The 27,335-nt window shown below is 43.9% G+C and overlaps 1 protein-coding gene across 1 annotated transcript in view; it reads left to right on the plus strand.

Moving 5' to 3' along the window:
* Positions 1–27,335, plus strand: part of DCDC2 (doublecortin domain containing 2) — a 739,932-nt gene that overhangs the window by 568,200 nt on the left and 144,397 nt on the right. The window contains exon 8 of the mRNA XM_078687928.1: positions 10,216–10,316. Within this exon, the coding sequence (XP_078544054.1) occupies positions 10,216–10,316 (101 nt within the window). The remainder of the gene's footprint in view (positions 1–10,215; positions 10,317–27,335) is intronic.

Below are 27,335 nucleotides of genomic sequence, written 5' to 3' on the forward strand. Positions count from 1 at the left end.
GCCAGAAACCTTCGGGGGAGTGTACTCAACAACTTCCTAAAGTTTCATGGCGATCGGATGAATGGTGTAGTAATGCATAAAGGACAAACAGACAGACAGACATGCATTCGTTTTGATATAGATAGATGTTGGAAGATGGATTATTAGTAGGGGTAAGTATACATCTACAACTAGCAATGAGGCCACTAATGCAATAGAAGATCCAGTCAAGGTCTCAATGCATTAGTCCCTTGCTCAACCCTTGGTAGCTGGCTGCAAGCAGGCGGGCTTAACTCAGGAGACAGGTGTGTGAAGCATTTAAAAACACCAATAAATTAAATAAGTAAGACACAACACACAATAAAAATCTGCAACCGATTTATAAAACTAGGAAATATTGTTATGAATAAAATGGCAAATGACACCAAAACAACAAAAGTCCAATATCGGGAGCCGGGAAAATGAACTTTTAAAGACTAAACACTTTGAAGTGCTTAAAAACATATAGCACCAAGTTGGGATATCTGGTCACGATTGGCTGAGACAAAGTCAGTTTGAGGCTGACCGCAATGGAACCCTGGTTGGATACACTAAGCGGGAGGCCTCGTTCAAAATGTTACCTTCGCACTTATAAACTTTTCTGTACATTTTTTCTTTTGTCGTCCAGCGCGGTTCCTCTTCAGGACGGAATTTGGGTCAATGACGGCAATTTGGCTCAGTGTGAGACCTCAGTGAAATCCTGGAAGTCTTTAGTGCTGGACGTTTCAGCATGACAAACCTACATTTTTGGCTGGGTCACGGTTTGACATAGGCAGCCTGGCTCTCGTTGACTGGTGGGTCACCTTATGATGCTTTTTCTAAGAGTTGCTCCAAATTCTGGAACTTCATCCTGAAGTTCCTCTTCAGGCTTCAAAGTATCCAAAACACAAATCAAAGGGTCTAGAAGCTCTGAGATGGTCCTTGAAAGTTTGGGACTACAGTTTCCACAATGCACCTGCCAAGTTCTTACATGTCCACTGAATGCACTCCAGGCTGGGGACGTCTTGGGGGAGATGGTGCAGGTGTGCTCAGTTCACCTGTTACTTTCAGGGAGTCCACTCTTTAATCCTTTTTGAAGCAAGGCAAAGTCCTCAGGGCTGTAGTTCCCAGTGTGCAGCAGGAGCAGTCCTTAAGAGTGCAATCCTTTGGGGTGCAGAGCAGGGTTCCAACAAGGCAGTCCTTCTTCTCCTTGTAGTTCAGGAAGCAGATCTGAGTTGCTATGCAGCTCTCACATATTTATGCAATGTTCTGGGTGACAAGTAGGTGGGCACTTCTGTACAGTGGGGTGCAGGATGCCACCCAAAAGCAGGCCAGCTTCCTCTAAAGTGCTGCATATTATTGTCCTACAAAGCACTGTACTTTAAAATTCAAGATTGAGAATGTCTCTCCTTGGGAGAAAGATCTAGCTAAGCCGACCTACTGGTGTGGCTCATTTCCCTTATCACTCCCTTCCAGGCCTACTGCAAATTCCATTCCTGGGGCTCCCATCTGGTGAGGTGTACAGGAAGAGGGGGGTAGGCTTGGTGGGCATTCCTTACTTCCCTGCTCTCTTTGAAACCCAATTTGTTTTCCCCAGTTCCCTTCCTGGCCTGTTCTCTGCAGCTACAGAGCTCCCCCACCAGATAATCAAAGATCTCTGCAGGCCACTTATCACCTCATCAAAGCAGTTTGGGTAAGCCTGTCAAGACTGGCCAATCAAGGAAGGCTGCTAAAAGGCTGTATTTTGGCTCACAGACAATAAAGTTCTATTACGTCTTTTGTGTATTAGTTATGATACATTCAACAGTGATAAGTTATTGGATTTATCATTACCACTCGTTTAAGTCCTTGAAATATTATTTTAGCTCACTTCTATCTATAGTTACACTGTATTACAATATCCCAATGTTAGCCTATGGAGCTAAAATGCTACAATGAAGAAAAACAAAATTGCTCGTTTTCCCCACATCAGGGCATATGAAGCATATTTTAAAATGCCCCAGCCTATTTTTACATAGCACCCTCCCTTGCGCACCTAGGGTATACCTTAGGGGTGACTTATATATAAAAATAAGGTAGTTTAATACTTTGGAAGAACCTTTAGATCCAAAGTTGAACTTGCATGTACTTTCAATTTAAAAGCAACTTGCAAAGCAGGGCTGACTTCTAAAATGACAGCGGGCATCACAGCAGTGCTTTCAGAAGTGCCTCAAAGCTACAGGGCCTCCAAACCTACATGCCCTACCATATACTAAGGATTTACAGGTAGGTTGCCAGTGCCAATTGTAATTGCACTTAATTACCATATACATTTTTAATCAGAGCACTGGCCCTGGGCCTCGTTAGCAGAGCTCATGGTGCAATTAGAGTCCGCTACCACCAGCATCAGTCAAAAAATTGGGGTGATCAGGGCAAAAACGATGACTTTCTCACAATGTAGAAATACATTTATTTTTATTGAATTTTTTTGATTACCATGGCTGATGAGACAGATTAAGCAGCCTCTAAGCCAGACCAAAGATCCCGTATTGCTATAGGATTTGAGCCTGATTAGTTCAGGCGGATTACATCTCACAGTGGAAAATGAAGAATCTAAATTGTATTATACAAAGTATGGCATTCTGTACATTCAAACTGTTATATAGTTTCATTGTAAGGTACGTATTTTAGGTTAATGATTCTTTCTTGCTATAATGTGTACCAGAGTTTTAGCTGGTAACCCTACATTGAAAACTTGGGGCAACATTTGAGAGTCTGCTGAAAAAGCAGACTTCAAGTCCTGCAAGAGGTGCATCACATCCTTTCTCCTCCATCTTGTCACTGGCCCAGCAAAAATGATCTCCAGAAGTGAGACTAACACTGAGATTGAGAAGAAAACAGTGCAGGCCAAGCCCAAGTGTTTCACAATGAAATACCAGTTCTCAAACAGTGGGTGTGGTTAGCACCATCATGAAGCACAATAGGAAGACAGTGGCAGTCATTGTGGACTCCAGTGCATAAATGCCAGGAGGTGCACAGTTCCCTTCTCTACATGGTGTCCAGTCATTAGAACTAACCATAGTCTCAAGGTGCTTTCGGGCCAGCCTGAAGCCTGACAGGAGCAACAGCTTAACAATGACTATGGCCGGAGGCAAAGCCAAGGACTCCACACCTTCGATACAGAAGTGAGCTGCTGTCCTTCCTATGCATCATGTGCCTTGTTCTGCTGGATAGAGAAGACTCCACCTACAGCACCCAATTGGCCATAGGTCATTTGGATTCCAGTCCACTTGCGCAACACATTCTTTATGGATAGATGAGATAGAGCTGTGGCACAACAGAAAGGAAAACTGCTAATTATCATGAATTTCTACCCCTAGATTACGGTGGCTTCAACCTCTAGAGATAAAGATCATTTGTCCCAGATTGTCATTGATGGGGTTGTTGTCAACAGAGTTGGCATCGAAAACAGGAACATCTTTGGTAATTTTGTAGACTATGCCGGCGGCAATTGTTTGACAATCGGTGTGTCCTGAACTTCAAAGCTGGTGCCATTGAAGATGATCTGGACGTTGTTGATGTTGTGGATTTCGATGGGGTCGACTCCGGTATCGATGATGTCATCAGCAGCTTCATCGTGGAGGATGGTGTCACAGGTGACAATAGTAATGTTGTCAGGGGTGGATCCCTCTTCACTGCCGCTGATGGTGAAATCACTGGTGGAGACAGAAAATCAATTAGAAGGCTCTGAGGGACTGTTTTTGTTTTTTGTTTCCACAGACTTGTGTTAATGATGTTTTGAGTTTTTTTCTGAGTAAACTTCAGTACCTTTATGTGAGGATGGGGTCTCTGGCATTTTAGATTCTAGATCAAGTTGTGTGGAAGTGCTTGGAGGAACACTTTTCATGGCATCATCCCCTGAAGAGAGGGCATCCAACCGAAGAAGGAGGTCATTTCTTTTTTTTCAACAAATAAAGTGCTCCCTTTCAGAGTTTTTGTAGGAAAAGTATTACAAATGTCACAGTGTGAAGGCTTGTGTTTATGATAAAAGAAATAAAGAAATTTGTCATAACAGTCATCAGAATCGACCTTATCCAGCCACATTTGGAGCAGGCCTTAAAAATTAGATTTTTTTCTCACTATTAGTCATGGTAACAGTTGGTGACAGTTAGTAAATGAAAAGGTCTCCCTGGCCCAGAAAATAAAGAATTTCCCCTAAAGAATCCTAGAGTAGGTTGCAAGCTGAGAATAGGTCTGGTTCAGACCAGCCGCGGTCGGTAGTAGGAGTTCCTGCAGGGCGGTGACGTGGGGAGGGGGAGGGGCAGGGTGGGGGGTAGTAATGTATGGATTACGGAGTATAAAAGGTAAGTAAACATATAAATAAATAAAACGAATTTTGTTGCATGCACTGCATAACCAAATGCGATGCAGTGCGCGCAACGAAATTCGTTTGATTTATTCATATGTTTACTTACCTGTTATACTCCGTTATCCATACATTACTACCCCCCACGCTGCCCCTCCCCCTCCCCACATCACCGCCCTGCAGGAACTCCTACTACCGACCGCGGCTGGTTCAGACTGATGGCAGACCTGAAAAGCAACAGTATAAGGTCACTGAAAGTTTAGAGCAGAGTTCTGCTTGGGGACACCTGCACACAATGTGCAGTAGAAATGAACCCCGAGCGGAGTTCGCAGAGTTCTGCTACGTGGAACTCCACAAAGTGACAAAAAAACTCCACCAAGCTACGCGTAGTTTCGCAAGTGGCAGATTCGGTTACCTTGCGCCTTTCACACTGATTTTTAGTGCCGAGTGTTTCTCCTGCAATGTAAAATCAGCGCAAACAGCATCTCGCACAGTGCAAGATGGCACTTCTTCTTTCTGCCGATCGAGTAGAAGTTCTACTTGAGCAGCAGCTTCCTCAAAGCAAACTGAAGGTTTCTAAACACGAGCGGTATCAACCATCTGCAACCGCCCACGTTGAGAAATCTCGCAGCGAAGTGGTCTAGCATTGGATTTTACTCACTCGTGCTCGGCAACTAACCCAATTTACGAACGCGAGCGAGGAAACAACTCCGATGCGCAGACTGGAGTGTTTTGGAACACCGCGAGATCAGCCGAGTACCAACAACTTTGCAAACTCTTCAAATGGAGCAGAGTTCACGGCTCAGGATTAGTAGAAATCTAAGCTATGGTGTCCTCTAGGAGGAGTAGCAGAGCTGGCACGTCCACATTAGTAGCCGAAGTGTGACTTGCTTCAAATGAGGTGGATGTGATCATAAACAAACACTGTTGTTGAGGCCTATGGCCATTTTAACTCTGTTTACTGCTATTTAAGATTACTGGGGGATTCCCAGCCTGACAACAGGGAATTATTAAAGAACATGCATATATGAAGGAGACCAACACTGTAGATGTGGTGTAGAGTAGAGTGGGATAGAGATGAGTGACATTAAGTGGAGTGGCGCAGAGTAGAGTGGATTGGCATAAGGTAGAGTGGCATAGAGTCGAGTGGTGTTACATAGAGTGGACTAGCATTTAGTAGAGTGGCATAAAGTGGCGTGGCATACAGTCAAATTGTATAGAGTAGAGTCATAGAGTGGAGTAGAGTGGCTTAGACTGGAGTGGTGCTGAGAAGTGTGATGTAGAGGAGTGAGGCATAGAGTTGAATGGCATAGAGTAGAGTGGAGAAGAGTGGAGTGGTGTAGGGCAGAGTGGTGTAGAGTGGCATAGAGTAGAGTGCTGTAGACTAGAGTGGGGTAGAATGCAGCGGCATAGAGTGTAGTGACGTAGAGGGAAGTGGCATAGAGTAGTGTGGTGTAGAAAGGCATAGAGTGGAGTAGCTTAGAATGGAGTTGAGTGGCATAAAGTGGCGTAGAGTTGAGTGGAGTAGCAAAAAGTGGCGTACAGTAGAGCACAATAGAGTAGTTTGGCTTAGAGTGGAGTGGCATAGAGTGGAGTGGCATAGAGTGGAGTGGCATAAAGTAGAACAGCATAGAGTAGATTGAAGTGGAGTGGAGTGGCATTACTGATATGTACGATTACTGGGGATTCCCAGCCTGACAACAGGATAAGATTAAAGCATGTGAATTTATGAAAGATACCAAATCTGTAGAAGTGGCACAGAGTACCCTGGTGTTTAAGAGAGGTCCGAGGGGCTAGCCCAAAGATAGGAGGTAACCACATATCTTGTCTGTTATATGCATACGATTTGGTGATTATGGACCAGACAGAGGTAGGTCTGCAGAGGAAATTAAACGTGTTCTATAAATACTGCTTAAATAAAAAATTAGTAGTGAACATGGAGAAGAACAAAATATTATGTTTCGGTAGAAGTAAGTCCCGGTTCTCTTGGTGTCTAGGTACGGAATTACTGGAGAAGGTAACAGAATACAGATACCTGGGAATATGGTTCACGAATAATCTGAACTGGTCCACCCATTTGGAAGCACTAAAAATGAGGGCGATGGCTTCCACGAAGGGCTTAAAAAGATTTAATAGTTTCTATTGAGAAATGTCAGACGGGCCGGTTATAAAGGCCTATCTAGCTATGATCCCCGCGCAATTTCTATATGGGGCAGAGGTTCTCTTTTTAAGCGGAAAAAAATGTTGGGATAAAGAGGAGGGTTTGATCCTGAAAAGCTTGTTCTCACTGCCAAAATCATCAATGGTACAAGCAGTAAGATTAGAGCTGGGAGTTACCTCATGGGCAATAACTACAAGGATGGCCCTAATACGATTTTGGCAGCGTCTAGGGACCGGGGAGACACCCCAAAAAATCTCACAGTGGTGTAGTGAAGAAATTGCCTCTAGTGAGTTATCTTGGGTGAAAGAAACAAGGGCAGCATTAAGAGAAGCATATGGAGTGCTGGGATTAGAATTATGTATGCAGCTAGGACACGCCACAATATGCAAGAAAGAACTACGGTCTTTGGGATCCGACGTGTCCTGTACAAGTGATCGAGAGTACCTCCTCCAGAAAGTTTCGGTGTTCCATATGACCCAAATATGGGCTTCAGAAGATCAGACGTATCCCTATTTAGATAAGTTGCCGAATCACCGTCTCAGACGAGAGGTACTAAAAGTGAGAATGGGAATCAATCCATGTTACGTAAACAATAGGATTAAAAACCTCATGATAAATAAGGATGGTAACTGCACTTGTATGTTAGGTACCCCCTGTGATATTATACACATTCTATTAGACTGTCTGATGGTTCTTGATATACGTAAGGAGATTTTATGCCCGATATTTAAAAAATACAGGATTATGAATAGGAAGCAAGCAGCCAACCTTTTAGTGGAAATGACAAATTTGGATATAGCCTGTGCCTTGGGGAAATACATGTATAGAGTGAGGGCGTTTCTCCAGTGTACAGAGTTATAGGTGCAAGTAATCCCCCGAATACAAATGAGATTGTATTTTAACAGTAATGTACAGATTGTGTTTGGACGGGTTTTGTTATATATGTTTAATTCATTGTGATTTTAATAATTCAGTAGGATATTGATTTTTAACAAAAGGAGCCGTGTCATCCACCAGGAAATGATCACGTGTTGCATTTTTATAACTGTGTAATAATATGTGTTCTTATAAAGTTTTATAAAATGTAAAGTACACACTTTTATGGTTGTAACAAACCAAATAAAGTTTTTTATGACTGACTGACTGACACAGAGTACAGTGGGGTAGAGTTGAGAGACATAGAGTGGAGTTGTGAAGATGGACTGGTGTAGGGTAGAATGGCATAAAGTTGAGTGGTGTGATGTAAAGTGGAGTCGCATGGTGTATAGTGGAGAGGCATGCAATAAAGTGGCATACAGTTCAATTGTATAAAGTAGAGTGGCACACGGTAGAGTGGAATAGAGTAGAGTGGCGTAGCATGGTGTGGAGTGGCGTAGATTAGAATTGTGTAGAATAGAGTGGCAAAGAGTAGAGGGGTGGCATATAGTGGTGTGGAGTGGAGTAGAGTGGTGTGGAGCAGAGTGGTCAAGAGTGGAGTAACATGCAGTGGTGTGGAGTGATGTAGATTACAGTGGCGTGGAGTGGAGTGGAGTGAAGTGACGTAGAGTGAAGTAAGAAGTAAGAAATGTATTATGCATGATTAATTAAAACCGTTGCATTCAGTACATTATTGGTTAATATGAAAGGAGTTACATTTAATAAAACAATTAAAGAGTTTAAGATTAAAACAAGCCTTTGTGTTGAAATTAAAAGACATAACATTTTTCATTTTGTAGTAGCACTACTGTCACAGGATTGCAGGCCAATTGAAGGCTTTATATGAACTGCAGAATTTTGAAACCAGTGGAGCGGACAAGTTCAGAGTCCGCTGTTGTCTTAAAAGGTCTCTACTATTGGCCGCAAGAGCTTCCCAGTCTCTGTGCTGTCAGGTCAAAGAATTTTGTAAAATGACAGTTTAGCTGAACTAAGGAGGGATTAAAACACATCATCACTGCCTGTCTGCAGGTCCTTGCTCCGTGCTGCCTGAAGAGGGGTTTTAACAGGCTTTTCCGTATGTCGTCTAACTTCCTGCATATCCATGTAATATGAATCAGTCTCAGTGTCATTCGCACACAAACAGCACAAGTGATCAGCCCCTCTAAGAGTGGCTTAGAGTAGAGTGATATATCATAGACTGGAGTGGCATAGAAAGGAGTGGGGTAGAGTGTTGTAGAGTGGCAATGTGTGGAGTGGAGCGGTGTAGAGTAGAGTGGGGTGGCATAGAGTAGAGTGGAGTAGAATGGTGTCCCATTGAGTAGCGTGGCATATAGTAGAGTGTCATAGAGTTGAGTGGCATAGTGCACCATAGAATGACATTTCGTGGAGAGGAGTGGCATAGAGTAGAGTGGTGTGGAGTAGAGTGGCATAGAGCCGAGGAGGGTGGAGTAGAGTGGCTTAGAGTGTAATGGAGGACATAGATTAGAGTGGCATAGAGTAGAGTGGCATGTGTAGAGTGGAATGGTGTAGAGTGATTTGGAGTCGCATGCAGTAGAATGGCATAAAGTGCAGTGGCGTAGAGTAGGGTGGCAAAGGGTTGAGTGGAGTGGCATAGAGTACAGTGGTGCAGAGTAGAGTGATGAAGAGTAGATTGATGTGGAGCAGAGTGGTGTAGAGTGGAGTGGCAAAGAGTGCTTTAGGGAGGCATTTTGTGGACTGGAGTGGTGTTGCGTGGAATGGCATTGAGTAGCGAGACAGAGAGTAGAGTGGAGCAGCATACAATAGAGGGCCGTAGAATGGAGTGGCGTAGAGTGAAGTGGAGTGGGGAGAGTACAATGGAGTGGCGATGAGTAGAGTGGAGTGCCGTAGAGTGGAGTGACCTAAAGTGGCATAGAGTGACTTCGGGTGGAGCAGCGTAGAGTACAATGGAGTGGCATAAAGTAAAGTGGCATAGAGTGAAGTGGTGTAGAGTAGAGTAGTACTGTTTTGGGTGTAAGTAATTAAAGGATCAATAGAGGTAGCAGATAGGGTGAAAGCAAAATAATTTATAAGCTGTATGCCTGTGTTAAAACTAGGGAAACACATGTTCTGTGTAGCAAAACCTAAAAATCCCATTTCAGGCAATCATTCTGTCACAGTACAGCACTGTATACAGCTAGTTTGCGCCATGCACTGTTACCCACCTCCAGTGTCTTCTTGCCCATCTTCACTGCAAACCCCCCGTTTTCCCCCTCCACCGGCTCTATTATAATATATTGGTTTCCATTAATTACTCAACAGCGTTTACTACCCGATGCAGCAGAAAACATTAGACACGATTTGAAAGACGCAGAAGCTAAAAAAACAGATTACTGCTAAGGTAGAGACCAGCGGCAGACTCCTCCCATCTAACCTCCCTCAAGAGCGAGCCGGAAGGAGGAGGTTCTGTTATTAAATCATAATATTATGAGGGACGAGGGGTTGGCTAGGAGGAGGCCTGTAACATACGTATTGACACTATCGACGTTGTCATATGTCCAGAATCTTGCTAAGAAAGTCAGAAAGAGACGTTGAAAAGATAGGAAGCGGCAACTCTAACAAATACGTACCCAATTGACATGGGTGTAATATGGCAACACATTTTTTAGTTCTTAGGAAATTGCGAAATACTGTTAAAAAAACGGTAATAAAAAACCATTGGAAACAAATGCCTCTCTTTGGCAATAAGTGAGTTACAGTTCTTCAACTCAGTTCTTCAATATTGCCACAAGGTGTCAGGAGCGTTCCTTGTTTTAATCACACCCAATTCTGTTTGCAGATGACAGCATTTTCAAGGCTGGCGATAAGAGATCTGAAACATGGGGAGCCACGGAAGTTCAGGAAGACGAAAATACACAAGTGGAGGTTCCGGTTGATCAGGTACACGACAAATACTGTTGAAAGTGCGCCACTGCGGCCCAGTTCAAGTGAACGTCTCTGATAGGCACTTCTTTGTGTTTATTGGAGCGACTGTGCACATGGTGTTATTTTGTTGTATAGTGCTTTCGCTGCCTTAAAGCACTTTGGAGCAGCGCTTTAAATGGACAAAAATAAGTGCAGGTACTCATCAAAAGGAGAGATAGACTGGGGGTGGAGCTTGGAGCGGGCATAGGGTGGTGCTAAAGGCGGAACAAGAGGCGGGGCTTCATTTTTTTTACCTTTCTAAGGTTTATATGCAATAAATATGCATGCATTGTTAGAATATCAGATGTATCTGTCCATTAGCTTTTTACATTATTAACCATTTATATAGCACTTACTAAGTGTTCATTACTATTACTACCTAAAGCAACCCCTTTTTAGCAACCTTAAAAAATTAAATGATTGAGAAAAAACAGTAAGGTTCTCTATATGTATATGCCTTGTTTTTGCATGCAGGTCCTTGCTGCAGGGACATAATTATCTAAGATATATGCCAAGGATGTTACCTTGTGACCTGCAGGGAAGACAAGGATCTATGCAACAAAAACAGTATCCTACTGAGCTATCTACATAAAAAAAATCTCCGAACTACATGTTGCATGCTATGCTTTCCAGCAGGCACAATGACCCTCGATGCAATTTTATTTTGAGTTGAACCTTAGATTAGAATGCACACAGATCTTTCTAGCAAGCGCATTAACCACCAGAGTTATCCACTTTCTTGCTCCTTATGGTGCCCCAATCTTACTTAAGAGAAAGGCATTGGCTTCCTGTGTCATACCATTAGTAAATGCTTAGCTGCAAAAAAGCTAGCAATTTATCAGACACTCTTTTCATTCTCGGCCCACCACAGGCATCAGTAACTGGAAAAAAATGCTTGTATGTGTTTTGAAGATGCACAATATCAAGCCTTTGACTTTTACATAGTGCTCAACATCTTGTCTTGTGATAGATGTGCTGGCGAATTCGTGTTAAAAAGTCTAATGGTAGCAGTTTACAAATAGTGCTTTCTGCTACAGAAGCTTCATTGTAGCACAGTGTTACCTGAACAATGCCTCTCACACCCTCGCCCATTAGATTTAATAGCCACCTCTCTGCCCCTACTGTGTAAAAACAAAGGCTAATCAAACCTCCCTGCAGCCACATCTCTGCTCTGATGGCTTCCAGAGCAGCATATGCAGATCACTCTTGTGCTTCCACTGTGATTAAGAGTGGAAGGGGCTGCAGACGTGCGAGGTGATTGATGACAGGAGCACCAACTGCATCAAAACCAGGCCATCGTGAGTACCGGTACTCTCCTTATTCAAGAAAAAGTGCCGGTACTCGATGCGGGAAAATTAACAAGTGCCGGTACTCAGTACCGGTGAGTACCGGCTCATTTAAAGCACTGCTTTAGGGCATATTAGCAAGAACCTCCTTAAAATTATCGCAGTTTTAGCGTCAGGAAACTGCCGCTAAAACGGCGATAATGGGCTTGCTAATATGCATTATAGAATTCCAATAAGAGCCCAGGTTAGATGTCCTGCACATTTAACCTGGGCTTCTATTGGAATTCTATAACGCATATTAGCAAGCCCATTATCGCCGTGTTAGCGGCAGTTTCCTGCCCCTAAAACTGTGATAATTTTAACGAGCTTCTTGCTAATATGCCCCCATGTTGTTTGTTACATTTTTTGAAACAGTGGGGCATAGTATCAAGACAGGCGATACAATTATCGCCGTTTTAGCAGCAGAAAACTGCCGCTAAAATGGCGATAATGGGCTTGATAATATGCTCCATGTAATTCCAATTGAAGCCCATGTTAGATGTCCTTCACATTTAACTTGGGCTTCAATTGGAATTCCATAGAGCATATTATCAAGCCCATTATCACATTTTTAGCTGCAGTTTTCTGCCGCTAAAACTGAGATAATTTTATCGCCCGTCTTGATAATATGCCCCAGTTTTTTATGTTGAAAAGTTGAAAACCTTGAATAATTTTGTTTTGTGTATGTCATTACGCAGCAAAGTAAAAATGAACTCCTGATTATTAGTGCACATGCAGTTTAATTTGTTTCCTACTTTTTCTATGTCTATACACCTACGGAGTTATTTCTTGCGAGTGTTAGTGGTGCATTACATCGTCATACAGGAAATCAAGGGATTGTATTTAAAACATTTAAATCGAGAATCAGTACATCGTGATCATTGTGGGTAAATATAGATTTCTATATCAATATACACACACATTTAAAGGTTTGTTATGGTACAGTGAAACTGAAAAAGTCCTGAAATTTACAAGTGGATTTCAAGGCTTTTTTAGATTTGTGCTTGCTGAAACATAACTGACTTTTAAAAAAAAATTTCCAGTGAATTTCAAGTTGCACTCACCAAGCTTGTTTTCACTGCACTGTTATGGGACTGGGACCTTGACTGATTTGCTGGCTGCGGGGCGAGACATAGGCACTGTCAGGCAGGTCATTATTAAAGTCCTCTTCTAAACATTCTCCATGATCGCCCGTGGTATTGTCACTGCTAGAGCTGTCCTGCGTTAGTCCAGAGCCAGGATAGAACCTTTTGAAACCTGATACTTTTCTCGTAAATAAATCCAAACCCTTCTGGGCCGTGATATGGGTGATGCGCCATGGTTCCTTCTCGAAAGGTAACCTGAATTTGCTGCCGGGATGCCTGTCTTGAAATAGAACCAGGTCTCCTACTTTGAGAAGGGATTTTTTCACTGGGGGCTGCCGGCTGACTTTGTCATTGAACTTCATTCTCCGGTGGCCCACAGCATGTTCGTCCACACTTTCTGGAACCCATTGAGGATGGTGAGGAATTGAGTAACTCACCAACCGTCCCATTGACAGGTTTCCAAGGGCACGGGCAGTAGTAACATGGGGAGTTTGTTGATAGTCTAAAAAAAATGAGTAAATGGATTGTTCTATAGAGTCCCCATTAACCACGGCAATTCTTAGAACTTTGTTCAGAGTCCTCATGAAACCTTTAGCTTCCCCATTAACTTGGGGCCATTTCGGCAAGACTTTTTTTGTGAACAACTCCCAAGGACGCCAGATATGATGCAAATTCTTGCCCTTAGAAGAGGGGACCGTTTTCCGTCCTCAGTTACTTTATGAGAACATGAGTAGCCACCACTTTCTCCAGCTTTGGGATTACTTCCCCTGCCCTCAGGGAGGACAGCACTTCTACTTCGGGGTATTTGGATCAGTCATCTAAAATTACTAATGAGTGTCTCCCATCTGGGAGACTCCCATAGTCCATGCTAGCGCTTATCCAGGGGCCTTAAGGTCGTTGTTGTGTTATTATCGGGAGAGGATGATTCAGTTCTCCTGTCACCTGACATGATCTCACTGCTTCTTCCACCTTTTCGTCTATCAGGGAAAACCCGGCCTTTGTCCTGATAGAACTCTTAGTTTGTACCAAGCCCTGATGCCCGGCTGCGCTAACTGGATCACGCGGTCCACCAGACCTGTTGGGATGACCAACCAATGCCCTCGAAGTTGGCAGCCATGAGTATCAGTGCTTAGTGCTTGTCTTACTTGGAACAGGCTCTCAATCACTCTCCTGGCTTCGAGAGTAAGAATCACCTTTTGTTCCTCAGGAGGTGCTACTTGTTGGTCCTTACAGCTTCAATTGTCTTCTGCAAGCATTCACCGTGGCTGGTTGCGTGGCATAGCTCTCCCAGAGAGTTGGGTAGTGGCCCAGATCTGTCGGCCACGTACCGGACATATTCCTTGGTCTCCTTGGCATCTTCAACCTCACTGAGCATAGCAGCCCTGGGATAACGGGACAGATAGTCTGCCGGATTACTTGTTCCAGTTTGGTATTCAATTGTACAGTTATGCTCTTGCAGCTGGAGCATCCATTTTTTGGTATGAGGTGGAGGTTTCGACACTGATCCTGTGAAAAGCTGAATCAGGGGCTGGTGGTCAGTGGTGACCAGAAATGTTTTCCCATAGACATACAAGTGGAAGTGGCGACACCCCCAATGCACTGTGATCACCTCTTCTTCTATTTGGGAGTACCTCTGCTCCATGGCGGTCAATGAGCTGCTCGCAAATGCCACTGGAGCCCATGCATCCTCTTCGCGGGGTCTTTGTAACAGGACAGCTCTGAGTCCTTTGGGCCAGCATCTACAGCAACTTGAGTATACTGTCGTGGGTCAAAGTATCTAAGCGTGGTAGAGCTCGAGAGTGCATCTTTGGTTGCCTGGAAAGCCGCCTCTTGTTCAGGACCCCACACCAAGGGGTTTGAGGCTTTGGTGAGCTCTCCTAGTGGGGTAGTTAGTGAGGACAGATGTTTGATGAATCTACCACAGTAGTTGACCTTCCCCAGAAAACTGCGCATCTCCGTGATGTTGGTGGGAGCTGGGAGCTCTTTGATGTCTCTCACTTTTTCTAGGTCAGTAGCAACACTTTCCGTGGAAAAAAAAATACCCAAAGAACGGCAGCCTCTGCTGGAGAAATTCACATTTATCCCTCTGTAGTGTGAGCCCCGAATCCTGTATCCTTTGGAGTACTTATCTCACTCTCGCGTTGTGTTCTGGGATGGACTTGGCGTGGATGAGAATATGGTCACTGACGTTAGCTATGGCTGGGAGGTCAGCGAGGAGCTCCTTGATGGTGTTCTGGAACACCTCAGCTGCGCTGGATTTTCCAAAGCTCAGTCTCTGATACCTTCTCAATCCAACATGTGTAGAGAATGTCGTGATGTACTGGGATGGTTCGTCTAGGACCAGTTGATGTCACCGAGCCCAAAGATTGAGCTTCGAGAACCAGCTGGCTCCAATTAATTCACTGATCAAGTCATCAATGGTCAGAGTTAAATGTCTTTCCGTTTTGATTGCCACATTGGGAAGTCTCATGTCAACACAGATCCTTACCTCCCCAGGCTGCTTAGGTTTTCTTGCAACCACAGTCGCTGACACCCAGTGGGTCGGACCGTGAACATTTTCAATAATTCCTGCCTCTTCCAGCTTTGCCAGCTCCTTCCCTACAAGCGACCTCAGATGAAAAGCGACTCTCCTGTGACAAAAGGCGACCGGTTGCATGGATGGATTGATGTGTAGATGTATTTGCTTGTCTTTTAGGCATCCAATGCCCTTGAACACCTTTGGAAAATCATCCAGTATTTGACGTATTCCTTCTCGATGTATTCCGAAGGCAAAGGTTACTATTCCCAGTGAATGAGTATTGTATAGCGCTGGCTACCCGGAGGCATCCCAGCGAATTTGACCCATAACAGACCAACATCACTCAGCAGAACAGGAAGGTCTTCAGCCGCTTTCTAAACAGTAGGTGATTGGGTTCAAGACGTAGGTTATCGGGCAGTTGATTCCAACTTTTTGCTGCCTGCACTGCAAACCGTCGACCACCTGTACGAGAGCGCTTAACCCTCGGGACAGAGAGCAGATTACGATAGTTGGATCTTAAAGCTCTGGGTGCTTGATGATGGCTGAAAAGAGGGCGCAGGATGGCCGGACCGTTGTTGGCCAATGCCTTGTGGGCCATACCAGTGCTTCGACCGACTTACATCCAAGCAGCATTCCATGCCCCTCCTTCATCATGTACACCAAGACTTCCACCTCCTGGTGGTCATATGCAATAGTGGTCTTAAACTTGCCTCTGATGGCCAGTGGCTTTGTCTGACCATATGCAAAAACTTTAACTTTAGCAGGGATCAACGGCAGAGGGAATAACATCTTATAATACATATCATTGGACATCATGTTTATGGTGGCCCCGGTGTCTATTATTGCAATTGAGGAGCAGCCACCGACAACGACTTGGCACTGTGGTAACCGACTCTGTGTTTGAGACGCCGATCCTACCGTGAACACCGAGTGGACGGTGTGTTCTTCTCACTCATCGTCGTCCATTTCACTGCTACATTCCTGTATCTCTGGGATCATATTGGCGTTTGATCTCATGACCCAGCCTTTACTGGAGCTACACACTTTCTCTTGCTGGGCCCTCCGCTGGTCAATGAGACAGGCCCCCACAGTACCGACATGTTCTGTTCTGGTGCTTCTCGCCCGACTTGATGGTGCTATGCCATTTGTGGTGACTGCATTCTCTGGTTCAGGCGTAACGGGGGTTTGAAGAGCAGCCTCCATATGTGCCGCTCGTGCTTTTGAGAGTTCCTTTGTCCTCCATGAGGAGAGAATGTCTGCTAGCGACTTTCTTGACTCTTCCAGGATGCGTTCCCTCAAACTTCACTGAGGCACATCCCTGAATTGTCTGGCCCCTTATCTCTTCCGTTTCGTTCTGAAAGCCACAGGTGCTTGCTGGCTCATTTAGAGACGCATGGAACACATCTAGTAACTCTTCGGGCTGCTATCTCGTCTGCCTGAATACCAATCGTTCATAATCTTGATTTGCCATAGGCTCAAAGTGCGCATTGAGGGCTTCAATCAGTGTGATGTGAGTTTTAGGTGCCCCCTCTGCCACCTTGTAGACATCTCTCCCTCCCAGATGCAATAACATGGCACGTTGCAGCTCATTGTCTACTTTTGTTGCTTCAAAAAAGAGGAGTACTCGCTCTACCAACACCTTCCATCTCGGGGCTTGAGCTGACGGTGCCCCTTTCACCACAAAAGGTTTTATTGTTGGGAGGGTCGGCATAGTGTGCTCACCCACGACACTGTGTCTCTGACTTGGACCTGACAATGGAGTGGAGTCACTGCTGTATATGATCCTCTTCCCCCCGTGATCTATACTGAATCAATCGTCACTCACAGTTAGTTGCATCTGGTGGTTCTGAATATTAGCCTGGGCAAGTTGTATGGGTGCATAAGCTGAATGCATGCCGTGTCTTGGCCACTCACAAACAACGTACAGGCCACAGCATGCCTTGCGCAGTCAGGCATCGCTGAGATGCAGCACAAGCATAGCGCACGTAGAACCCTGTGCGCGTCCACCGCAATACACCACACAGGATCGAACCACCCTCGTCGTCAAATGTTATGTAGTGGCTATTAATCGACAGTGCCCCAACATGAGATACTGCCGCTTGTTAACCACACTTCATGCATTCCATACTCCCACGTGGTGTAGGCCCCAAATAAAAGACACGCAATCATGGATTTGTGGTAGTGTGTGCTAGCCCGGCTGGGAACTCCCTTCCCACCTCATGGCTGCGCCTATTTATTCGCCTCCACCCACATGGCGTGGGCTCGACCACCAAGTTAACACATCGCCAGGGTGAGCCTCTTGACACCCCGGCATTGAACACACAATGCGCTCGACTAGCAACAAATATTGCGATATAACATGCATACATTATTAAGTGAGACCTTAACTCCAGCTACCGGCAGTGGCGTGCGGCAGGGTTTTGGTAGTAGTTCTTCACTGGGCCTGCACTAGGTTTAATTTGTTAACTGGCAAATTTCGTGTAGATTCACCAAACTTAGGGGCTCATTAGGATTGCGGATTTCCCGCATCCTCCGGGCCGGCGGAAGCCACCGCCGGCCCGGAGGATGCGGGAAATCCGCTGCGGACTGAAAAAGACCCCCCCCGCCAGATTAGGATGGCTGGGGGATCGTTTTTCAGTCCGCAGCTTTTCCGCCGCGGTCGCCTTCCGACCGCGGCGGAAAAGCAATAACATGGCTGGCGGTGTCTATCAGACACCGCCAGCCATATTATGATCGCGTAGAAAGTATGCTTTTCCACGGCGGCTTTTCCGCCGTGGAAAAGCATACGGAGATTGCCTTCAGGGGCCCGTTGCGGGCCCCCTGGGTGAAGGGGGGTGGGGGGTGCACATGGGGGTACCTATGGTACCCCCCTGCATTTGCATGAACAAAGCGGCAGGTCACATCCTAATCTGTATGGAGGGACCGCCGCTGCCCCTGCGCATCCCTCCTACTCTATGATGGCGGACGGACTCAAGTCCGTCCGCCATCATAATCGCCCCCTAGTTAGGTTGCAACTTTTATTGCCCCCTCTTTATGTATTTGTCCTCTTTCCCCTTGAAGGATTCTTCATAAATTGGAATTACTGACGGAAAGCGACACCAGATAAATATCTTCCAGTTTTCATGCTGATTCAATAAACTGTACCAAATATATTAGCAAATAAAAACGTATTTGTCCTCCCTTTAAATGTATTTGCCCCCTTTGATCGACCTGCATGAAATTAAATAAAGCAAAAGCCACATTTCGTACAGTGCCATGAAATGCTGGCAAATTATTAGTAATTAAAAAATGTTTACATCCCTCCACCCTTTAACTTTAAACTCTGACACTTGGATCTGCGCCTGAAAGAAATTCACTGGGTGTAATCGGTTAATTGCCTGCCATATTTGACATGGTTTCTTTAAACAACACTAAAATTTAAAGCAGATGAATGTTTTATTGCAGCCATATTAACTTAGTCCCCCCTTGGTAGACTTTCACAAAGCTTGAAATACCAACAGAACACCAGTCCTTCCATGTTTCTGTCACATTTTATTAACATTTGTCACCCCGTGCCAATGTTATTAGCAAATTAGCACATTTGTGAGTATCCCTTTTTAATTGAGGCAACTCTTAGTGGACCTGCACACATTTGGAAATACCAAACAAAGGCTAAACATATTTATTAAAGAGTTGGGTCATCCTTGAGCCACTCAATGGGGGATGTATGACGTTACAACGCATACTTTTACATCGCATGCCTTTACAACGCGGTTTTTACATCACATACCTTTACAACGCATAGTGCTTTGGGGTGCTGGATAGTGAATAGTTTAATTTACTATTCCAACTCCAGTCCACGTGGACACTAGGGAAGGTGTTGGACATTAAATTAAACTTATTCCCTATCCTAGAGCGCCCCCCAGCGCAATGCGTTGTAATGGTTTGCGTTGTAAAAGTTGCGTCGTAAAGGCACTGCGTGGTAAAAGTTGCGTTGTAAAGGATTTTTCCCCTCAGTGGGACGCAACTCTTAAGTTGAATCTATCAAGCCATGCAAAGCCACCTTGCGTTGCCCTGTGTGGTTTGATAAATCTAGAGTAACGCAACGCACAGCAAATTGCTGCATTGCATCTCTCTGCTACAGGGAGGCATTCCAGGGGTGGAGTGTGGGAATTCCCATGCACCACCCATGGATTTCGGAGCATTTCCAGATTTACCACTACTGGTAGACCCTGGAACGCGTCAAAATATCTTTTTTTCTCCTAGTTATTTCCTCTTTCTATGTGTCCTCCATTCTTTTTGGTACTCGGTTTGAAAAGTGAAGGGCCTCACCAACAAGATAATGATGCAGTGTGTCACGCAAGCCATTCAGCTGTGCCGTGTTGCATCATTTTCAAAGCACAGGGATGCATCATATTAACAACAATATGACGCATCTCTATGCTTTCCTCTGTGCTATGGTACAATTGGCTTCCATGCACCAGGGCAGGCACCCTGGCTTCATTTTGCAAGGGGGCCTGCACTGCAGGGATGATTGTTTTTGCACAAGAGGTGGCACCTTCTTGCACAAAAACAATAATTATTGGCATTTACCTCTTTCTATGCATGCTGCAGAATGCAGCACACATAGAAAGAGGAAAAAACTAGGAGAAATACAAGTATTTCCCCTCGTTGCGCCATTCCCATGCCTGTACTGGGAAGGCGTAGTATTCTAACATATTGCAAGTTTTACAAAATGGTGTAAATCTGTGAATGTGCCACTTTCTGTGGATGTTGTGTTGTAAAGTAGTGTAATGCGTGAAAGGGGCCCCATCTTTGCAAGGCCATGAAAAGTCACACCGGGTTACTTTACTTGGCCTTGTAAATAAGCCCATGGTGACGCCGGCGCATCAAAAAAAGTGGCGCACCGCGGCGTAATGGACTTGTAAATAAGCCCCAAAATATATTGATCTACAGGCTGTGGACACCAGTATATTCTCAATGGTAGCGTGTACACAGGTGCATCATGCAATTGCAGTTCTAATGTGCCATGAGGTGGAAGTTAGCGGCACTTCCCTAGGCATCACACAAAGGCAACAAAGTGGCTCAAATTTGTTTCTATGAGCCAAGATTCCCGGGATAAGATCATTCACCTACTATTTGATGGCAGGGTCGTCTGTAGGTCCTTCACAGATTGGTTACATTCCCTTTTCAGGCAGGGCAGCTTCGCATGGAAGGCTGTGGCTGTGACTTCTCACACGATTCTCTCTTGTTTCAGGGTCTTATCGTTTATCCCAAGCTACAAGGTGACCTGGTTTGTCAATTGTAACTAAACGAGCGTCGGTTTTATCTGTTTGTAGGGGAGGAGCGATCTAAATATATTTTACAGTATGCGAAAGGTAAACACAGGTATCTTAACAACAGGACAGGGCCCCATAGAATATCTCTTTGATGCATTTATTCTGAATGGTTTTTATAAGATGTACAATTAATATCCTAGTATTTTCTAAAATGCAGTTAAAATGACTGCATCAAACCAATACGACTAATTCACTTTTTTTCTTGGTTACAGTTGCATGAGGCGTTCCTAAGGGAAGGTTTCACTTCCTTTAAAAAACAACTTTAGTGTTCGTTTGGCTAACATAGTATTTTCACTGCTAAGGGAAAAAACATACTTTTTCTATTGACATATCAAGCGCTTAGATACCTAAGTACCAACAACAATTAAGCCACAGGTATTTCGTGGCATGGCAGCTCTTCGATAAAGCTAGATAGAGTATTATGTCGATTGACAGATAAATCAGTAGATCAAGATAGAGACAGAGCCATTGATAGATCCATTGATTGGTAGACAGAGAAGAAAGGAATGAACGAAGGAAGGAAGGATAGATGAAAGATGGATGCTTGGATGGATAGATGGATGGATGGGTGGATAGTTAGGTGATAGATGATGGGTGGATGGATTGGGTGGATGTATAGATGATGGATGATGGGTGGATGGATACATGGGTCGATGCGTGGATGGATGCTTGGATGGATAGATGGATGGATGGGTGGATGGTTAGGTGATGGATGATGGGTGGATGGATTGGGTGGATGTATAGATGATGGATGATAGGTGGATGGATACATGGGTCAATGCATGGATGGATGCTTGGATGGATGGATGGATGGGTGGATGGTTAGGTGATGGATGATGGGTGGATGGCTTGGGTGGACGTGTAGATGATGGATGATGGGTGGATGGATACATGGGTCGATGCATGGATGGATGCTTGGATGGATAGATGGATGGATGGGTGGATGGTTAGGTGATGGATGATGGGTGGATGGTTAGGTGATGGATGATGGATGGATGGATAGATGATGGATGATGGGCGGATGGATACATGGGTGGATGCATGCATGGATAGATGGATGATGGGTAGATGGATAGATGCATGGATGGATTCATGGATGGATGCACAGACGGATGCTTACATAGATGGATGGATGAACGGATGGATGATGAGTGGGTGGGTGGATGAGTGTGTGGATGCATCTTTTACAACATGTGCTTTATGATGCAAAAAGTTTATAGGCGCTGGTTTTACTATATACTTCTAACCATAATCCAAGGAAAAGCTAATTAGTTTCAAGGTCTGAAGAAGTTTTGAAGAGAATAGTCTTTTCTTACAATTATCAGGATTGTTCTTGTTTCCTAAAGATGTAGGCGCAGCTTAACAGTTTCTTTAAAAAACACACCTCACGCGTGGGAAAGAGAGTCTCCACTTTTCAACATATCATGCAGAATTCCTTTATGACACAATTAAAGTCAGGGGTATTTTTTTGATGTCTTGAAGATCTATCATCGTCAGTGAGTATTATTTTTTATCATGCGTTCATTGATGAAGTGGTTCGAGTGTTCAGTCTCAGGCATGAAAATCAAACGTATGTAACTCTCTAACAGGGCACATACATACTTAGAAGTGCATCTTGCTTATGTTTATCAAGGAGCTCAATTTATATTAGCATGTCACGCACAAGGCTTCTCTTAGAAGGATTGGTATGATTTAGTGATAAAGGAAATTGCGTCAAATAAAGTTTAGACAATAAAATGATGAAAACCACACTAAGGTACATATAAAAATAAAGAAATGTATTTGCTGCTGCACATATTGGGTTGAAAATCAAACCCAGGGTTACAATTCACAGCTGCTGATTTGATGATTAAAACAGTCATGGCCCGATAACAGCACAGCAATATTAGAACATGTAAAAATTGTTGAATTCTTTAGGTACACGATTTCAAGTTAGTTAAGCACTAGTTTTATTAGCCAAAGTAACCTACTGGCTGGTATTGAGGGTTTTGTCCTGATTGAGAGGATTTCATGGCCACTCTTGTCTTGGAGGCTGAGCGATGGATCAGATCTGTACCGATCACTTTACATTATTAAGAGAATGGTTCCAGATGAGTGCACATTATTCTGAAGACCTTGTGAGAGTGTTGGGGTACATCACAATATAATGTGCTGCCTTATTTGTGTGCTGAGGAAGACCCCATGAAATTATATCCATTAGTGGTTGAAACATCAGTGAGTAATACTGTTTTGGAAGGGTCAGAATTGTACAAATAACTGCGGTCTTGTTTAGCCAAACAGTTTGTTTATAAGAATAACGTTTATGCTGTGCACTGTTCACTTTCTAGTTCATACCACTTAATCTGCGCAGTACGTCACTTGTAGCACCTTTGTTTATGTGCATTGCCAATATCCTTTCTGTGTTTTGCATATCAGTGAGTTGACAGTGATTATTGAATTGGTCCAACAAGCCCCAAAGTGGGGATATGCTACTTAAAATGGAAAAGCATGGGGCACATTTATCAATGTTTCACGCAACGCAGTACAGCAAGCCACCTTGCTGTACTGCGCTGCATGAAAGCAGGACCATCTTAAGGATGTGGAGGGGGAGATGCTTTGAATTATTGACCCAGTTTCTGCTTTTTTATGCCATATTTGGCCATTGCACAGACTCACTGTTCCAAATTCTAAATCTGATTGCATCTAATATTCAGGCATATAGACTTTTTTTGCAATATTATAATCCAGCAGCTGCTCACTAATATCATAGTCATTTCACTCACGTTAAATAAAAATTATTAAGGAAAACAGTATTTGAAACAATCAGTTTAAGAATTGTTCAAGGTCATCAGGGCAAGATTGTATACAGAACAGAAGTGACTCTATCAGGGGCCCCTTGAAAGGCTGGGGCCCAGGGCCAGAGCTCACTTTGCCCATGTGCTAAAATGTCTATACGTGAAAGGGCAGAAATGCGCTGTATTTAACATTGTTCAGTGCATTCTTGTCTTTTCCTGGTGCTGGCGCACAATGTGCTGCCTGGCGCCAATAAAGGCACCTTTGCACCATGGTGCAAGGGTGTCTGCATTGTAAGCAGGATTTTTTTTCTGCAGGAAGGTACACCTTTCCACACAACAATCCTGTGAGGCATTTTCCTCTTTCTATCTGTGCTGCAGAATGCAGCACACATAGAAAGAGGAAACAATGAGGGAAATATAGATATTTGTCTTTATTATGCTTCACCTTGGAAGGCGTAGCATTTTGACACATTCCCAGATTGACCAGTACTAGTAAATTTAGGAATGCGCCAAAATCCATGAGTGGATGCATGGGTACACCCATGCTCCACCCATGGAACACCTCCCTTGGGCAGAGTAATGCCATGCAGTGATTTGTGCCATGTTACATTACTCTAGATTTATCAAGCTACGCAAGGTGGCCTTGCTTGGCTTGATAAATCTAACTTAGTAGTTTCATCACCCATGCGCCCCCTTGTATGGCACAAGGGCAACACAACTGAATGATAAAAAGGTCACCAAATGTCCCTGTTGCCCAGTGAGTTTTCTTCCTACAAACTATGGGAAAAATAGCATTGGTCACTCAGCCCTATATAGGGTGGTGCATTGTCTGTGTGACTTTGTAGCCCAATGGCAATGTGTCACCAGATCAAGGGGTTCTGCCAGCAGAGCCGTGTGAGATTCTGCCAGCAGAGCTGTGTGAGATTCTGCCAGTAGAACCGTGTGAGATTCTGCCAGTAGATTTGGTTGCCTCACCTCTAAGTAGGACAGCACAACAATGAGTTTGGCTGGGACAGAGTAACAACAATTAAAGGTGGTACTCCTGTTCCATCAAATTCTAAATTACCCCTTCATTCCATTTACCTCATGTTAAGTCAGTCTTCTGTGGTCTGTGGAACTCAGGTGCAGCATTGAAATCCTTGTATAAAGCAGTGATATTGCCCTGGCAGCAGACCTGCGCCTGGAGGTGCGTCTTCAGCAGTCGCACAAAAGTGGGACAAGGCCAGCAGCTATGAAATGGGGTTGATGGTAGGCATACAAAGTGGTGCAGTTTTTCCTCTCAGCGTTTGTGAAGTTCTTTATAAAACTTTACAAACTTAGCAGAGTTGTGAGCTTTTACACTTTCCTATATTTACATTTCCTACATTTGTTATGACTTTGTCAACAAGTTATTATGAAAAAAAGTAAATTTACAGTGAAAACTTGAAACGGTTTCCAATCTGTCCTGTATATGTCCCATCTACTAACCCAACCCCTGCTAAACAAGATCGCAAGGGAAGGACAAAAAAGAAAAGGAAAAACAGAGCTCTTAAAAAAATGGCCAAACAACTCACTCGGCAACTAGAATTGCCAAGTTTTAAAACACTTTCTAAAAACTGCCTCTGTCTCAGCCAATCTCAAGGAAAGAGGACGCGGATTTCAGTCTATAGCTCCTAAAACAGAAAGGGATCTTCCTCCTCTGGTTTTAAACCTAAAATGGGAATTCAAAGGATGTCTTAATTAGTTATTCTTAAAGTCCTCTCAGTATTCTGGCATATAAACCGGTCAGAAAGGTATTTCGACCTGTTTGATGATGGGCTATGAAAACTCTACATAAGGATTTAAATAAAATGTATTTATATACCAGAAACCAATGGAGTGTCCTCAGCCCCTCAGACATAGAACTCCTGCAAGGGGCCTTGAGCACCAATCTCGCGGCCGCATAGTGTACCACTTGTAATTGTAGAACTGGATGTGAAGCAACCAGAAAACCTTGCAACACCACTGGCTTAACCTTATTAGTAGCGAACGCCAATTGAATCGATTTAATCTTCTGCTAAAAAAATTGAGACAGACTTACAAAGGGTTTGTACAGGACGGATTTCAACAGTAGAAGCTTTGGGTTGAAGAAAACCCTATGCAATCTGCTAGAGCTCCTATGGAGCATTCTTTGCAGATTCAATTTGCAAAGTAAAGTAAGCATTTTTGGCTTCCTTTATCAGGGTATGGTAAAATTGTATAGCTAATTTATACCTACACTTGGCCTCTGAACAATAAAGTGACCTTCATTTTCTTTCAATCTGTTTATAGGCTAATCTCTCATTGGCAAAGAAAGTCGAGAAACAACGAGCACATGGAATGAGACATTTAGTTCCTTGACTGCAGACTGGAGATAGATCATCTATGGCATTAGTGATTTAGTCATTAAGCAATTCCAGGTCATTAATTAACTCCCCAGTAAAAGTAAGGAGATTGCACCAGTTGATTACAGAGTCTGGAACCTGAACCCTTTCCCCTCTGATGCAAGCCAGCACCCTCCTTGACTGTAGGTCTGCTAATGACTCTAGAAGGCTCTGCCTCCAATTCGAAAGGAGTCAACATGACCTGATCGGACCCGAGCTCCAAGCGAGACAGATTGTCAAGAAGGGTAGTGCAAATATGAAATCCAGAGTGCGACCGTCTGAATATGTAGAACGTACAACCCCCGAGAAAGATAAAAAACTGTAAGAATGTCAATTAAAGTCTTTGCATCTTGATTGTTTGTGTCATCCATATGGCAATTGAAGTCTCCTAGCACTGTAAAAGTTAAATAGGAGCAAGTGAGGAGTAAGAGCATCTCCTAATGAGTCCCAAAACTTTAAACTTGATCCAGGAGGATGATACACAAAAACTCAAGCAAAAGAGCATGATTGATTGATCTTTAAACAAAAACCAATAGACTCACCAAAATGTCTACAATAGATATTGAACAATTAAAGGAGTCACTCCCTCTAGTTTCCTATCTATAAGAATGAAGGATAGAATACCCGACAGAGATAGCAGTTGCAACATCATGGTAAGAAAATCCCTTAAACCCCATTTCAGCAATAAACATAACATCTAAGTTATGTTCTGCAAGTAGGTCATCAATTTGCAGAGCATGCTTGGGAAGAGAATCTACATTCATGAATCCTCCCCAGAAACTGATATCCTTTTTTTCCACACAATGCTGTGCTACTTTACTCATCTCCTAATTAAAAATAATTTCCATTTCAGGTTGTATCAGTGAGATATAAATTGAAATCTGTGGCACGTGAGCATGGGACCCACACGTGGGCAGCAAACCACAAGGTGATGGAAGGAATGCTTGAATTAATCCCAATCAGAGTGAAGCAGGTCTTGGGTTGCTTGTGATCCGGTTTAGGGAGGACCTGGCCTGACAGTTCAGGGTGGACTGTTTCTATTGGAGCAGGGTTAAACATAATTTGCATATTGCTGGGTCTCAACTGAGGGTGCATGGTGTGCAAAATAACAATAGACTGGGATGCTGCCTGAGTTATTGCCATTGACTGAAATTAAGTTAAACATTCCATCCTTTACTTTTTTTTATTCTTGGGTTGGGGTGGCACAAATGGGATGCACATCTGCAGGGAGCAGTGTTTAATTTGTAAAAGCGTAAGTGCTTGGGGCCCTTTTCAGGAGGCTACTGCAGCTTGTTCCACCAATTTGTTCTGCCAGCGCTGCCAATGAGAGTACCAACACAACTACCAGGCATTGCACTCCTACAAATATGACAATTCAGGCTATTCCAGGCCGCCCAAAGCCACAAGAATGCAGCAGGTATTAATATTTTTTTATTATGTGTATTGTATATTTAAATGCAAACTCAGATGGGCAGCTCCACCAGGATGCGGACTGTCACTAGTGCTGGTTTCCTTTCTGGTCCCATTTTAGTGACCATAACCCCGTTTTTTTGCGTGTTGGAGGTATTTCCAATAGATCCGGGATGCAACTGAA

This window comes from Lissotriton helveticus, chromosome 4_1 (assembly GCF_964261635.1).
Source record: "Lissotriton helveticus chromosome 4_1, aLisHel1.1, whole genome shotgun sequence".
Taxonomy (NCBI): domain Eukaryota; kingdom Metazoa; phylum Chordata; class Amphibia; order Caudata; family Salamandridae; genus Lissotriton; species Lissotriton helveticus.